The following is a 17,904-nucleotide window of genomic DNA, read 5'->3' on the forward strand; positions in this document are numbered from 1 at the left end:
CAAAGGTGCAGGATTACAGGCTGAGCCACCGAGCCCGGCTCATATTTATATTTTATTGGGCTACTTAACTAAACTGTTAGAAATTCTAATAGTTTTTAAATTGGTTCTTGACAATTATCTGGGAAATTTTTGCTAAATAACTCTGAATACTTAATATCTCCTATCAACCTATGAGAAACAAAGCAATTAAGAATATAAGTCAGCCAGGCTTGGTGGTTCAGCCTGTAATCCCAGCACTTTGGAAGGCGAGTGGATTGCCTGAGCCTGTGGGTTCGAGACTAGCCCAGGCAACTTGGCGAGACCTCGTCTCTACAATAAAATAAAAAATTAGCCAGGCATGGTAGCATGTGCCTGTAGCTCCAGTTACTTGGAAGGCTGAGGCGGAAGGATTGCCTGAGCACTGCTGGTCTAGGCTGCGGTGGCCGTGAGTGTGCTACTGCACTCCAGTATGGGCAACAGAGTGAGACTTCAACTCGGAAAAAAAAAAAAAAAGAATGTAAGTCAAGCTCTGCTATGCCCAAGATCCCTGCATTCCTAACCACATACATCCCCAAGACTTTGGATTAAGATTTCCTGTATCACATAGTAAAGGGATCACATTTCTTATTAGAGCTGTACATGTGGCTAAACGCAGATGTAACTTTACTTTTATAAACTTAATTTTGGTTTCATTTCATTCAATTTTCAACTTTGATTTCAATTTTTATTTCATTCAATCAATAAATATATATTGGAAATCTACTATTTGTTAGAATGTTTTAGGACCATCAGATATAGAGGCAAATTCAGAAAAAGAATGCATTTGACAATGTTTTGACATTTAAATATATCTTCCTCAAAGAAATGATAAATGTTTAAAGTGATGTCGATGGTAATTATCCTGATTAGATCATTATTCAGTACATCAAAACATCACACTGTACCCCAAAATATATAGTTATTTGTCAATTGTCATAAAAATAATTTTTAAAATTAAATAAAGTTTCCTCTGTTGTGTTTTATTTTTAAACTAAAAAAAGTAATTTGTCAATGCTCATTTTAATTGATCAACTTAGGACCTTAAAAAACTGAAAGTTGTGACAGAAGTAGCTGAAAAGCAAACATAAGAGAATCTATTAAATGTGACTTGTTACAAAATTCACATACATATATCAAATATTCACCTATTTACAAAACAACTTAGAACAACTAAAATATCCATTTATGAATTATTACAGAAAGAAAATTACTCAGGAATAAATGTAATACCCCTGGAAAGAAAGACTAGCCAGATGGGGTATGAGACTTATATTTTACTGCAGTATATTTTTATGTATTTAATTTTTTTCTCTTTTGTACAAATAATATTTTTCAATTTAAAATACATGGTGAAAATCATAGCATGAATACAAAACTAAATATTGGTAATTTACTCTACAAATAAAATATTTAGCTGCAAAATGTACTAATTTATATATATAATGAAAGTAAATTCCAAGTGTGCTTAATTTTGATGAAATGCTCTTTATAATGAAGGTCCCTGAAATTTAAAGCCTTAGAGTTGCTAATAAGAGTTTCTCAGTTTTTCCTATTGTTACTTAACTATTTACTAAGCGTTCATAACCACCAATGACCTAAAAAAGGAGCAGATGATTTCATCATTTCTCTCAATGAACAACTAAACTGCTTCTGATTTAGAGGAGGTGGGGAGACAGATATAAGATTTTTATCTTCTTAGAAGATTCTGGGTTCAGAAGGACCAAAAGGATGAACACATAGGGAGGTCACTAGTGGCCAAGCATATAACATAACTGCTAAAATATAAATATGAAGTACTTCTTTTAGTTTTTCCTGCACAGAGGAAGGCAAATAGGGTAACTCATAGGCAAAGTGCAAAGTGGGGGGAAACTTATCTTCGGTATTTCTAGGTTTCTTTCTGATTCTCTCTTTTAAAAAAAGCACAACTTTATGCTCTTTCATTTATTTCTCTAAATTTCTAAAATAAAACAAAAATGAAACTTATAGCATAACCAATCCATTTTAAATAACACACTTAATATAATTCCAAAAACACGTTCTGACTTATTCAAAGTATGTCAAGTATTAATAGCTTTGGAAGAGGAGTTTTTCAATTAGCCCCCAATTCACATGTACCCAAAGACAGACCTGCCGAGTTTAAGATTAAAAAACAGTAACCAATCTCACCCATTGAGATATATAATAATAATTTCAGGAGAAACTAAGCCTCAGCCACAGATTTTAGAACACTATTCATGGGTGTTAATTCATAGGAAATTTTCTAGCATTTGACATCTTATGCCAATGAACCTGTCTACTTGTGAGTTATTAGACCCTTTTTGTCTTCCTTCTTCCCTAATCTCTCCTCTCCCCCCAATCCTCAAATTCCTAGATGCTAAAGAAAAAATATACACTCTCATGTGTCCCCACCTTAGCCTGTTCTTCCTCAAACTCTGTAATCATGCTTATAGTTTATAGCTTCTGATCTGGTCAGATTAAAGGGGTATCAATAACAGACATTTGTAGTAACAATTTATTGTGTGTACCTAATAAGTGGCAGAATAATTATAGTTTAAATACAAATCACATTAACTTCATGATAAACATTATTGGCTCAGAAGCATAACTCTTTTAATATGTTCTATCTTCAGCCTATTCCTCCTGCAGTTGGACATTCTACTTAAAAGTTTAAAAACTTAGAATTAATACTGCCACTCATAAGTTACTTCTATGCTAACCAAACTAGGAGAGAATGTAACACTGCTTAAATTCATTTGTTAACAAAATTATACTTTTGGCATTAGAGGTCAGAAATCTATAATGGCCTAGCAAAGCTACCGCTTGACCTCAGGCAATATATGAACCTTTGCGTATGGACCATGATATTAAAGGTTACATGTTGGCAAGAAGGCAAAAATACATACATAAGGATTCCTAGATTTTTGGTAGATTTAAACTTTAACCTTTAAATTCTGAAATAACAGAATATGAGACATGACATCCATGGGAAGAAAAACTATCTTCATAGTGAGAAAAAAAAGGTTTGACCAAGAATAAGAATACCTGGATTCTAGCGATTATACAAATTAGTTTATACCAATTAGTTTATTGCTCTTGCCCTTGGTTTCACATGTAAAATAATACTAGTTAGGTTTTCTTTCAGCCCTAAAATGTTCATTCTTATGTCGTTCATAAATAGGCATGACAAATGAAATAGTATAGAATGAAACAGTTGTACTCATACTACTCTAATTCAGCAAGCTCAAATTAAGGGTACCAAAATATATATAGTAGGAAGACAGAAACTACTAATTCAAAGAATCAGAGATTTTCATGTCTTGTACATCTTTTGTACATATGTATTTAGAAACACTCTTCAACATGGGAAAATGTTATCAGTTAAGACATTGACTCAGGGCTTTTAAAAAGTTTATTATGTGCAGAATTTTAAATGCAGAAAAGGGTCAACTTAAGTCACTGAATATCTGAATTTACAAACATTTCTTAAGAAATTATCAACAGAATGGAATAATTCTGTAGTATAAGACAGCATAAGTCAGAACATGGTTAAATGTTTGCTGCCATCTTGTGGCTAATTTTACTTTGAAACATTTTCCATTTACTATTTATATCAGTTATAGTATTATTAGTCATCTTGTGGCTAGTAATTCAATAAACTGTATTTTAAGAAAAATTTTCCATTAACTTTACATTTCAGCATTAAGATTATAAATTTGAGAAGGATTTTATAAACTATCTAGTCTGACATCCTGATAAACACAGGACTAATTTCTACAATAAGGAATTACCATACCGTGAAGAAGCTCTTTTTTTTTTTTTGAGTTGGAATCTCACTCTGTCGCCCAGAGTGGAGTGCAGTTGCCGCTCCCAGCCACCGCAGCCTCGACCTGCTGGGCTCTGGCGATCCTTCCGCCTCAGCCTTCCGAGTAGCCGGAATTACAGGCACACGCTACCACGCCCGGCTGATTTTTTGATTTATTGTAGAGATGAGGTCTCGCTGCCCAGGCGGGTCTCGAACCCACGGGCTCAGGCGATCCACTCACCTCAGCCTCCCAAAGGCGCGGGATTACAGGCTGAGCCACCGAGCCCAGCTAAGAAGCTCATTTTATATATGGAAACCTAGAACTACAAAATCTATAAGGAACAGTAAGCTTTATAACAAAAGTAGTCTCCATCATTTTTCTAGCTAGTATTTTGTTGTATGTGCTAGCATTGTATTTCTCTTTGTAAAACTTTTTTGTGAAATAATTTTTTATTTATAACAACTTATTTTTGTTCCATAGAAATCTAAAAACAAAAACAGAAAAATCAGAAAATATGATTATTGTTCTTAAAACTTTGATAAGAGCTTTTCATCAAGGATTACTTATTTTATAAACTACATTATACCTCAATGTCTTTCAAGGTCATACTTAAGTATGATAAAATGTTTTATTGCCATAGGAATGCCCAATGCAGTCTGTTACAGTACCAATGTACTGAAAAGGGACTTCTATTATATCAACACATTCTCTTCAATCTATGTCATTTGTGCGAAGAGTAGGGGGTCTATATATCTGTCTATCACACATCTCTTCTAAATATGGAGATGAGGAAATCAATTCATCCTTTAGAAGACCTAGATTTTATCCAAGATGTACTACTGACTGATTTTAGGAAAGTCATTTAACTTCAATGTTTTTATTTTCCCATCTATTTTCACTTTAATCTATATGATACAATGGTAATTACATATTAAGGATGACACTTGATTTTCAGAGGTTGGCATGAGAAAAATGGATTGGCAACTTGCCCTGACAGGAAAAGCAACATGCTACAACCCATCTACTGCCTTCGATAAGATAAAATGAAAACAGAACAAAATCCCCTCTATTTTACTAATAGCCATGTCTAAAAAAGTCAATGAAAATCACAGAATATGTTACAAGAAGTCCCAAAAGTCTCACTAAATCAGAGCCACAGAAGCTATAAGACTATGAGGGAATACCTGAAAATAAGTCAGGAACTCAAAGAAATGTTTTATGTGCCTAAACTACATAAAATATTTACCAAAACAACTTATTAAACCAGTTTTTCTAAATATACATAAAATTTAAACACTTCTACACTCAATAAGCAAGTTATTAGAAATGTACATAGTCTTAATCTGAATGCATTGCCATGAAACTTAAACTTTCATTATATCACTGGTTGAAGAACTTACAGCATCTGCCTTACAAATGGTGTTGGCTACGTGTCGACACAGCATCTTCAGCCAGTTTTCTTTTGGAAGTTCATCTGATGTCATCTGGAAACTGAGCAGCACATTTGCCTGCTCTGTTGGTGGCCTCACAAGTAAGGCAAAGGCATTATGGCAATCTAGGGTTCCAGAATAAAAATAAACATTAAGTGCTACTCCTTGGAAAATGGGATTTATGCAAGCTTAGTTCCCGCACAGAAACAAAATTCCAATGAAATTAATTCTCTCTTTTCTATCCTCCTAATCCGTCTATTTACAATTAGACAAAGAACATCACCATATTAAGTTGAAGCATTGAAAAGAATTGTAATGGTAATAGTATTACATGTAAGGAACCAACAATGATAATGTATTGGCACTATTTTCCATGACATTTAATATTTTCTATGATAGAGCCTAATTAAAAGAAATAAATTTAGTTATATCATGTCTTAGAATTCTAGAACTTAAGTTATAAAAGTTCAATAACTTAACCTACTAAATCAAGTTCAAAGGAAGTAAAATGTCCAAACACTGACATTATTACAAAAAGCTGTGACCGTGATGCTAAAATAGAACCTATTTTAAACAAATAAAGTCTTACATAATTATAAAGTCCAAAAAAGATGGATATGATTTAAATAAAAAATACAGTTGGCTCTCTGTATCTGTGGGTTCTGCCTCCATGTGGATAATTTCATGCCTTCAGAGAACCTTCTCTCTAACACTACCAAAGTTTAGAGTAAAAACTTTCCTTAATACACATCTGACTTCATATCAAGTCTACAAGTTACTTTGGATATATTCATTTCACTCACATCTATTCCTGATCCATATTCTAAAAAACACAGCCACTGGCAACAGGGAAGGTGTCAAGATAGGGAGTGCAGGTAATTGAATCCTTTTTTTTTTTTTTGTATTCTAAAGTAACACAAATAAGTTTTGGTATAGGAGTAGGCTAGGCTAGGATGCTATCTTAATGCATAATCGTTTAAAAGTTCTTTGATCCTCAACAGTTGAGGGCATCCCATAAGTTAAGACAGCACGTTCATTTGAAAAAAATGTAAAAAATAAAGTCTATTCCTAGAAACGGAGTTACAAGAGAAATCCACAGATAATTACTTTAGCAGATTGGCCAACTATATCTAAAGATAATTTTACAGCTTAAAAAAATAACAAAGTGAACCAAACCAATGCATATAAACTTGTTTTATTTAATAATCTATTCAATGGGCATACCTTCTGTCTCTCTGATGTCCAATACCTTCTTAATCTGAGAAAGAGGCATTAGATGAATATGCTTAAGAGAAGCTGGGGGTCGAGTATGGCCATGAGGACTCCTAAAAGTGCCAATAACCTTGTGCCGTTTTCTTGCTATCTGATTAGAGAAAATAAAAAAGTCATATTCAGTAATATGAATAAAATCAAAGACCAATAAAATAGCACTAATCACACAACAATATACGTTTCACTGAACTATCAGATAGTACAGAATTCCTATGTTACTAAGAAGCAGAGTTACTATGTGACAAAAACCATACATGCAATTGTATAGCAGAACTGTAGCTCATGTTTATATAAAAGAGTCCAAAAGTCAAGAAAACAGGACAAGGGATAGTTTTATGCAAAAGGTCCCAGAGGTGTAAAAGAAGAACTAGAAGTATTTTTGAGAAACAACAGATCAAAGACAGAAGGAATCTTGAATAAAAAGCCTTGAGCTCAGAAGAGGAATAGCAATTTGGCCTCTCTGACTTGGGTTCAAATTTCAGTTTAAGAGCATAATTTACAATAGCTCGGGATCTTGTGCAAGTCACTGAGGATAAAAGAACAAACAACATAAATAGTTCCTGCTCTCATGATATTTACATACTATTAAGAAAGGGAAACATTAAAGAAATCATTAAACAATAAACAAATGACACAAATTATAAATTCAATTTTATAAATCAAGGCTGTGTTTGGATATAATTTTAGCTAAACTGGGGACACAAGACAAAGGAAGAGATAGGTAAGGTAACACTGGAGAAGCAAAATCAGAAAGGAACTTGTGACTCATGATGTACTTAGGTTCTGTGAATTTTTTAAGATCTTAGTTTAATTTTTTTTTTACTTCCATGAAAGCCTAGAATATTATTTTGCCTTTTTAAAAGAATATCTCTTTTGCAGTAATAATTATCAGCTGAAAGACATTAACACAAAATGATTTTAGATTATGTTACTTAATGAATTGAGATTGCTTGTTCATCAACATGAATATGACAAAGTATGGCTGAAAAATGTACTACTTTGTGTTGGCTAATGAGAAAAGATCAAAAGCTAGTCAATATATCATATTCACATTCCAACAGAAAGGTAAAGCTGGTCTATATCACACATCAAAGTACATATCAAATATTTAAAGTTCACTTACACTAACATAGTGAAAATAAGCAATAAAAATTCTTAAAATAGAACTGGCGCGGTGGCTCATGCTTATAATCCCAGCACTTTGGAAGGCCCGAGGTGAGAGGACTGCCTGAGCCCACGAGTTGCCTGGGCAACTTGGAGAGACCCCATCTCTACAATAAATAATAAAAAAATTAGCCAGGCATGGTGGATGCTTGGAAGGCTGAGGTGGAAGGATCGCCTGAACCCAGCAGGTCAAGGCTGCAGTGGCCAGGAGTGTGCTATTGGCCTCCAACCTGGGCAACAGAGATTCCAACTCAAAAAAAAAAAACTCTTAAAGTAATTACTTTTGGATATACTTATAAACTAATTTAGCTAAGCAAGATAATTAAATAACTTTAATTTTTTTAAAAAAGTAAAAACAAATATTGATTTGATGACAAATTCTGGTACATCAAGGTAAAAAAAAATCCTCAAAACACAGAAAAATTACGAAAAAGGAAAATATATCCCTAAATCAAAAATTAGTTTCGTAAAATACCCCATGTCATATCACAACAACAAAGAGTTTGCCCATTATGGATGTATTCATTAAGTCTGATGCTTGCTGTAGGCTTTATCAGGTAAAAGAAGTAACATAATTTTCATTCCAAATTTGCTATGAGTTTATTTATTTAGTTAGTTATTTTTTGACTCAGGGTCACACTCCATCACCCAGGTTGAAATACTGTGGCATGATCACGGCTCACGGCAGCCTAGACCTCCTAGGCTCAGGCAATTCTTCTGCCCAGCCTCTCAAGTAGCTGGGACTACAGGCACCTGGTTTTTTTCTGTTGGTTTTTTTTTTTTTTTTTTTTTTGTAGAGATGAGGTTTGGCTATATAGCCTAGGCTGGTCTTGAACTCCTGGGCTCCTCCCATCTTGGCATCCCAAACTGCTGGGTTTACAGGCATGAACCATGGTGCCCAAATGGCTTATTTTTCTTAAATAAGCTAAAAAATAAGTTTACTAAGGATTATAAATTTTTATTGATTATGAAGTTCATATTTAATGTCATAAATAAAGCAATTTCTATTGAAGGAAGTATAAGAGAGAGCAGAAGAGAACGTCGGTGGATTCAAAAAGGTAAAGGAAATGAGAAGCCAGGGACTTGGAAGCTGTAGGGGATGACAAACAGCAGAAATTAAAGTGAAAGGGAAGTCAATGAACCAGTTGCAGAAGACTTTGAGGAATTTGGAGAGAATGTAAGATCAAAAATTTGAAGTAAGCCATGGGGGTCTGTCTGAAATAAGGGGTTAAAAGAATGGATTGTCAAGGAAACACAGAAAACCCGTCACATGAATGAAGTAAGCTGACCTTGGGACTTCAACAGATACAACCCAGAAAAGCTTTAACAGAAGCAAATAAAAGAACAAAGAAACTGCATACAGTAAAATCTCATAATAATGCAAATTCATATGAAATATAATTAAAATTGGCCCCTTTGCTTAGCCTCCATTCTCAAAAACTAGGCTAAAGTTCTATAGGAGGAGCAGGTAGTTCAGAATGATCTGCCTCATGATCTTTTTACTTTCTCACTTCAGGATATGGTCAACTGTGTGTTGTTTTTATTAACTGCCTTTATTCGTGTGCTTTTTGTTAACATTAGTAACTAAACAAAAATATCAGTTTTCATCATCCTGATAACAACAAAACTGCATTTAACATAAGTGAATTTTGGGTGAGATTTTACTGCACGAGGAACTGCCTGATCTCTAAAATCCCCTTGTATTTTATCCTATAAATAATAATGTACATGACATATAAGAAGGCAGCACTTTAATATATGTGAAGTAAAAAAGGATAAAAGGAAGGGGTACAGACTTTATAAAGAAAAAGGAAACCTTGCTATTGCTTTGATGAAGGCAATAGAAGTTACCAGTAACAGAAATGTCAAATGAATCTTCTTGTTAAGGTCTATTTATCAAAATGAACATTTTTCTCTTCTGAAATGAAGGAAAATGCACTCTTTTATTCCTCACTCGACTGTTGTTTAAAAATACATATTAAACAAAAGAAAAGAGTTGAAAAGCACATAAACATAATTCAGTTTGCTTAAGAGGTAATACAGGAAGAGAAAACAACTTGGATAACAGGTATTTTGGAATTAGAATCATGACATTATACCCTATCTGATATACTAACCATTCATTTACTCTGTAACTTGTTGATTCAAGTAAGAATCAAGAGATCATAAAAAATTCATAAAATTATCCAGTTATTGTGATCTTCAACAAAAGACTAACTTTATCTTTGCTTGAATAATCTACTTAAGTTTCAAAAAACTCAGAATTATTTTCTAAATCTTGAGTAAATATACATAGAAACAAGAAGTTCCAAAATGATTTTATTTTTTAATTTATTTGCATGGAAATGAATTTTCATTTATACTTGGATTTAAAGTCATGGAAAATTATATTTCTTATATTAAATTAATAATTGGCCTCAAGTTTTAAAAAATTATTATCTGAGTTTACTTGAGATTTTTATATGATACGTCAATTAAAGCTTTGTTTTAAACATTTGGTGAAGTTACTGAAATCAACGGTGTCATTATACTACATTATGTACAACCTTACCTCTAGGCAGTCATTGAAGAGGAAGAGAGTTACTTGTTCTCCTCTGTCACAGGGGTGCTCACCTAGAGAAATTGTTTCAATTCGTTGTACTAAGCTTCGGTGAGAAGATAAGAGATTAGCCTGTACGGGTTGAAAATATTAATAAAAGAGATCACTTGGTATTAAATAGTTTTTAAGAAACTGTAATTTTTAAAAATGGTACCACGATGTTATTTATATTAAAACTATAGAAACATCATTAACAAGAAAGAAAGTTAACAAATGTCAAAAAAGAATACTTACTGGGCATCCATCTACTTCATAAACAACATCAAATATCTGCTTCTGAGCTTCTGTTTTTCTCTTATCCTCATTAATATGCCTGAAAAATTAATAAAGTTATTTTTAAAACTTCTTTTAGACAGAACAGGAAAACTGTTACCAACATATCACATGTCACAAAAAAAAGTCCTTTCATCTGATTCTGTCTTTATTTTAATAAGTGAATGAGTTAAAATATTCCTTACAAGTATCCTACTACATTAAAAAAATTCCACAGAATCCTTCGGAAAATTATATTTTACTATTATAATCCTTTCTATATTCTTTACTGACTATACACTTTCGAAAATATACTTAAACTTTTGTACAAAATGCAGGCTAGTAACCAAATTTCTGAAGTTCTACATATAAGCTCAGATAAGGTTTTATGTAAGTCATTCCCAAGCATACAACCAGTCATTTCACTGAAACAAAAACTAAGGTTATTGCTTCCAGACAAGATAGAATAAGAGAATGGATTTACCCTTCTGCCTGAAACTAAAAATAAATCAGTCAAAATATAAAGAAACAAGGATTCTCAATACACTTGATATCAATTTCTGTGAGAAAGGAAACAAACAAGGCAAGCCCTATAACTGTCCTAGCTTACAGCCTAGAGAAAGTTTACTCCCTGCATAAAAACCCAGCTATATTCCTCAGTGAAAGAACCAAAGCTGGGAGTCCAGTGAGAAAAGACGGCAAGTTTGCAAGGCATTTGCAAGGCAGATTACTGGAAAGGAGAGCTGCCAAGAGAGAATTCCGTGGATTTTCAGTTATCAACTTGATCACTTAGGTATAAAATAACTATCTGAGATTGTTTTAAAACAAAGCTCATTGGCACTAGTCAAGTTTGGGGGAGCTGGCAGGCTGATTGGTGTGTGATAGTGGTGGGTAAAACTGGTCATGAAGCCATGGAGGGTCATTTCAACAGCTATGAGGTAAAACAGATCTTAGGGCTACAGCAGGCCATTTAGCAGATGAGCTTGCAGAAAACTGAATTCTCAGAATAGGTGTCACAGGTCCCCACCCCTCAACTCTCATTTAGTCAGATATAAAGAATAACCCAGTGTGCATAATCAATTTTCACATTTCCCCCAATCAAGATCTTTCTCTGAAAGCACAGCTGACCAACCATCTTGAAGTCAGGCTTAACTGTCCCTCAGTGGCAAGATGAGCCTGTTCTGGATGTCTCTGTTTCATGTCGGAAAGAAAGTACGGATTCTATGTCAGGGACCTGGGCCACATTAAGTAACAAAGAGGCCAGAAGAAAAAATGTTCCCAGGGCAGGTTTGCCTCGAGTCCAGCACTGAGTTCCATTTGTTAGTTCTGTAGGTATTAGTAATCATCTCAAAGAGTTGATCTAATATCCTACTGGGAGAGTTGGCTTTACAAAAACTGAACAGGCAGTTAAGGTTTAAAAATCATAATACAAAAAAAACCAATATAATACATGTAGTCTATACAATAGTTTTGAACCAAGAGCACAATTCAGAGGGCAATGAACTAACCAAATCAAAAGACCATAGAAGAAACTCAGTGTGACTTACTATAGGCATTGAGTAGTATTTTATGACTAGACTGAATTAAAGCAGAGGATGCCAAATCTACAAAAGGGCCCACCAGTACAATTTGAAAAAAAGTTATATCAGGGATACTGTTAAAGTTATTTATTTATTAGGTCGACTAAAAGGACTTCTTAAGTCATGTTTTGTCAAGTTACCAATTATGAAATTTAATTACAGCATTGTTTTATTTTGTCAAGTAAATAAGGAAGGCATTAATAGAGAGAAGAGTATCATTATGACATGGAGTTTTGTCCCAATACCCTGGCATAGACTGTCTACAGCATGAAAAATGTCCAAGTTCTCATCTTGGTTTACAGTTTGAATGTCTCTGATTATGGCATCAGGTGGTTTGGTGAACTTTGTGTGTGACTCATATATCAGGCACAAGACTGGTTTCTTAAAATGTATCTATTTCAATTTATAGCACTTTAGGAACAGTGCAGTTTCCACTTTTAGTAATTGTAAGGAAGTTGGATTGGAGAAACAGAAGAATTTAGGATCTGATCTGTAGGTAGATAAGTAAACTCAAAAAACAGGAAGAGCTACAATGAAAACACGGGTATATTATCACTTTTTATTAGAAATCTAACTATTTTTTTTTACATTGATCACATAGGAATCTCAGATTTTAAAACCTCTTGAGGCTAGAAAATCAAACTAAGGAAGACTTTAGATTTTACTTACAGTCTAGGTTCCAAGGTCTGCCAGGAAGTGATAGTTTTTTTATTTACTCACAGTAAGGCTGTGACCTTTGAAGTCAGGCATTTTATATATATATTTTTCAAATATGGCATGTCAATCAAAGATTTGGTAACATAACCAATGTTTGCGATTGTATTCTGTGAGAGAGAGAGTAGATGTGTGTGTGTGTGTTGGAGTCTCACTCCTTCACCCAGGCTGGAGTGCAGTGGCACCCACACTCGCAGCCACCCCAGCATCGACCTTCTGGGCTCCAAAGATGCTTCTGCCACAGCCTTTCGAGTAGCTAGAACTATAGATATGCGCTACCACGCCCGGTTATTTTTGATTTTATGTAGAGACAAGGCCTCACCAAGTTGCCTGGGTTGGTCTCGAACCCATGGGCTCAGGCAATCCACTCGCATTGGTTTCCCAAAGTGCTGGGATTACAGACTGAGCCAACAAGTCTGGACGAGAGTAGATTTTTACTGGACTTATGTATTTAACTATATTGCCATTAAGAATACTCAAAAATGGTTTTCAAATTGTGGAAAGTGGGGGGGGGGGAATTTTGCTGGGCATGGTGGCTCACGCCTGAAATCCCAGCACTTTGGGAGGCAGGGGTGAGAGGACTGCCTGAGCCCAGGGGTTCAAGACCAGCCTGGGCAACATGGTGAGATCTCATCTCTTACAATAAATAAAAAACTAGCCAGGTGTAGTGTTGCATGCCTGTAGTTCTAGTTACTTGGAAGGCTGAGGCGGAAGGATTCCTGAGCCCAGCAGGTCAAGACTGCGGTGGCCATGATTGTTCCACTGCACTCCAGTCTGGGCGACAGTAAGACTCAGACTCAAAAAAAAAAAAAAAAAAAGTGTTTATCTGTGTTTACACAAGTATCCTTCACCAAATTGCTATAAATTATAGATAGCTTATGAGAAAATTTTCAGAAATCCAGAAAACAAAACATTTGAGTCAAAAATTAACAATGTTTTAAATTTTAAGTCATAAAAACATTGTCTTCATCAGTTATGCAATCTCATGTAATTAATTCTTATTAATTGTTGCAAAAATTTATCTGTCTTTTTATTAGACTTTTAAAATTTTTATTTAGTCTATTGATCTTAAAGGTAAAAGAAACTTGAATTTAAAAGTACACATTAGAGTTTTTTCATGAAATGTTAAAGGTCTTAGAGAAGAATTAAAAGCAACTGTGATTAACAAAAACTTAGAATAGCATCAGTTAAAAAAATCTAATGAGACCAGGCTCAGTGGCTCAGCCTGTAATCCCAGCACTTCGGGAGGCCGAGGCGAGTGGACTGCCTGAGCCTGCAGTTTCGAGACCCACCCGGGCAACTTGGGGAGACCTCGTCTCTACAATAAATGAAAAAAATTAGCTGGATGTGGTAGTACATGCCTGTAGTTCCGGCTACTTAAAAGACTGAAGTGGAAGGATCGCCAGAGCCCAGCAGGTCAAGGCTGCGGTGGCCAGGAGCGTGCCACTGCACTCCAGTCTGGGTAACAGAGTGAGACTCCAACTCAAAATGAAAAAAAAAATCTAATGAAAATCTGCAATAGGTTAGGTACAGTGGCTCACATCTGTAGTCCTACCATCCTGGAAGGCTGAGGCGAGAGGATTGCTTGAAGCCCAGATCTAGACCAGCCTGGGCTACATAGCAAGACCTTGTCTCCACAAAAAAAAACTTTTAAAAAAAGAAAAATTAAACCGGGCTTGGAGGCTCAGCCTGTAATCCCGTGCTTTGGGAGGCTGAGGTGAGTGTACTGACTAAGTCCACGGGTTGGAGACCTGCCTGGGCAACTTAGCGAGACCTCATCTCTATAATAAATCAAAAAATTAGCCAAGTGTGGTAGCATGCGCCTGTGGTTCCAGCTACTTGGAAGGCTGAAGCGGAAGGATCGCTGGAGCCCAGCAGGTCGAGGCTGCAGTGGCCAGCAACGGCCACTGCACTCCAATCTGGGTGACAGAGTGAGATTCCAACTCCAAAAAAAAAAAAAGAAAAATTAGCTGGGCGTGGTGGCACGCACCTATAGTCCTAGTTATTTGGGAGGTTGAGGCAGGAGGATTGAGTCCGGGAGCTTAAGACTATAGTGAGCTATGATCATGCCACTATACTCTAGCCTGTGCAACAGAGTGAGACCCTGTCTCTACTTTAAAAAAAAAAGAAGAAAGTTTGCAACTGACAAGGAAACTTAGTTATTTCTATTTTAAAAGAATTTTAAGATAACCAAAATTATGACTAATAATATACATTTGTATACATTTATATAATTTTTGAAAGTTGTATCAACAACATACAACTAAATGTAACTAGAAGATTATCATTTGTCTTTTGACAGTGTTTTTCACACAATTTATCAAATAAGCCTAATCATTTAATATCTCTACAAGATGAGAGATATATCTTTTGAGGTTTTCCAGGGATCCACCTCAAAAATCTGTTAATTTTAGGTTTAAAATACTCAAATCAGAATTGATTTCAGGGAAGTTTGTCAAAATATGGCTCAAAACACTTGATCAAAACATGATCACAAGTCACTTGTAATCATTTATGTATCCAGAGTGATAATCAAAAGTATGTAAAAGCAATACAGAACTATTTGGGCAAGAACAAATAGTTTATTGAGAGGACAGAAAAGCTCCCACAGAGGGAGAAAAGCTGAACTTCTAATAGATAAACCTGTTCAATGTCAAAAGTAAAACTCTACTTTGAAAAATAAAACTAGCATTTTTAAATAAAAGAGAACATTTTAAGCCCAAAATAAAAAATTAAATAAATCTCAAGAATTAATGTGGCACAAAACAGAAACTGTCTACAGTTTAGAAGATAGCTATTAAAGAAACAGATTTTAAAGTTAAATATCAAAATCACTTGAAATTATATCAGAAACAGATGAATACTTCAAGAAAACCTCACTGTTTTGAACACAGAGGACCAGACTTTATGATCCTGACATCAATGTGTAATTTTTAGAAAAAAATGCACAAACAATTTCTTACCAATCCAAGTCAACCTGATCACATATAAATTTTCCTTTATAAAATCCAACCTTCATAAACTCTCTTAGACTTGTTTCGACTTTTCATAATTTTCTTAAATCCTCAGTCTTAGTCATAAATACATATATATATATTATTGGAACAACCAATCATTTCACAAAATTTAGGACAAAAACTTATCACCTATTACTATTATTTTATTTTATTTTATTTTTTGAGGTGGAGTCTCACTCTGTCGCCCAGACTGGAGTGCAGTGGCCGCTCCCGGCCACTGCAGCCTCGACCTGCTGGGCTCCAGCGATCCTTCTGCCTCAGCCTTCCAAGTAGCCGGAATTACAGGCATGAGAATAAAGTAGGTAACTGTAAAGGCAAATTTATAAATATATGAATATGTAAGTATATAAATAAATATATCTTTCTTTTTTTTTTTTTGAGTTGGAGTCTCACTCTGTCGCCCAGACTGGAGTGCAGTGGCCGCTCCCAGCCACCACAGCCTCGACCCGCTGGGCTCCGGCGATCCTTCCGTCTCAGCCTTCCAAGTAGCCAAAATTACAGGCATGCGCTACCATGCCCGGCTGATTTTTTGATTTCTTGTAGAGATGAGGTCTCGCTGCCCAGGCGGGTCTCGAACCCGCAGGCTCAGGCAATTCACTCACCTCAGCCTCCCAAAGGCGCGGGATTACAGGCTGAGCCATCAAGCCCAAAAATACATCTTTATATCTATAGCTTTCTTTACTTCTCTCTCTCCAACTTGCTAGGTTCCTATTCTCTTATTTTTATTTTCTTCTTAAGTTTACATTATGAATCAAACTTTAAATAATCTTTGAATTTAGATAAAATTATTTTTTAATAAAAAATCACATATACGTTTTAATGTGCATTAATAGATCTAATTATATCTAGTCTTTTTTTGAAGTTAAAGAAGCGAAGAACAAGCTTGTTTATTCAACTTGATTGAGTTTTTTATCCTCGCTCAATAAGACTTAGTCATTTAATTAGTATACATTATTGTATTAAATATAACTTTAAGATTTCAAATTAAATGAAAAGTTTATTTCTAAATGTACAGTTTATAAAGATATATATATTTACTTATGAAAACATATCTCAGTTTGCATAAGTAATTTAGGCATAACTGAAATAAATATATTTAATATTTAATAAATAAATATATTTATTTCAGTTATGCCTAAATTACTTATGCAAACTGAGATATGCTGGCAATAGAGATCATGGAGAAAATACTCAGGAGGAACTAGTCGCCGAGTCCCAGTAGAGACTCAGAGATGCTCCCACCACCTCAGTCCTGGTATCCAGGCAGACACAGGCTCCAGCCTGCTCACTGAAACAGCGGAGCTACTCCCTGAGACTGAGGAGTGAATTCAGCACCTCTCTGAGGTTGATCATTACCAACCCCGAGAAAATACAGGTGCCAGTATTCCCAGAGAGACAGGCCCAACGAGGATACCCAGTCACCCCATCCCCCTAACTGAATATTTGTGGGTCTATAGTCAGAACTGGAGACAAAGAACCCACTCCACAGTGGACGAGTTGGGGGAGATATACAGACATTCCCACTGCATGGACATACTGTGCAGTGGTGGGAAGTGGGCCCCAGGAGCCCCACACATCATCAGTCAGCAAACTCTGTGATCTACAGGCAGCTTTTTAATCCTAGCACCTCCCAATAGACCTTATTCAAATCTCAAAGGTGCAAAAGGACAGGGGACAGCACAGCACCCACTCCAGACATGGCTTCAAAATCAAACAAATCCAGAGGCTTCACCAAAGAAAGAACAAGTGCTTGAGCAAACAAGTGAAAACTATTCCCCCTCTCACTGAGCAATGGAAGAAAAGAGAAAAGAAAAATTCATCACAAAAAGAAAAAACAGGTAACCCAAAGACCCTTAGAAAGATGGTGCTGGAGAACGGAGATTTTGGAATTCAAATAATGAAGAGTGCCCAGAACGACTGGTCTCAGACCACAAGTGCAGAGATCAAGAAATGGTTGGAAAAGATGAATAAAAACCAAGAAAGGTAAGGTGAAAACATAAAGAATTAATTATAGAATTGCAAGTCATAAATAATATAGTCAATGAAATAAATAAA

At 35.2% G+C, this 17,904-nt stretch overlaps 1 protein-coding gene across 5 annotated transcripts in view; it reads right to left on the minus strand.

Moving 5' to 3' along the window:
- Window positions 1–17,904, minus strand: part of ECT2 (epithelial cell transforming 2) — a 65,217-nt gene that overhangs the window by 8,464 nt on the left and 38,849 nt on the right. For all 5 annotated transcript variants that reach the window (XM_021706828.1, XM_021706830.1, XM_021706829.1 and 2 more), the window contains 4 exons: window positions 10,521–10,599; window positions 10,239–10,358; window positions 6,476–6,614; window positions 5,222–5,376 (listed from right to left, as the gene is read on the minus strand). In XM_021706828.1, the coding sequence (XP_021562503.1) occupies window positions 5,222–5,376; window positions 6,476–6,614; window positions 10,239–10,358; window positions 10,521–10,599 (493 nt within the window). The remainder of the gene's footprint in view (window positions 1–5,221; window positions 5,377–6,475; window positions 6,615–10,238; window positions 10,359–10,520; window positions 10,600–17,904) is intronic.

This window comes from Carlito syrichta, unplaced genomic scaffold (assembly GCF_000164805.1).
Source record: "Carlito syrichta isolate Samal-C Ts95f unplaced genomic scaffold, Tarsius_syrichta-2.0.1 Scaffold316037, whole genome shotgun sequence".
Lineage (NCBI taxonomy): Eukaryota > Metazoa > Chordata > Mammalia > Primates > Tarsiidae > Carlito > Carlito syrichta.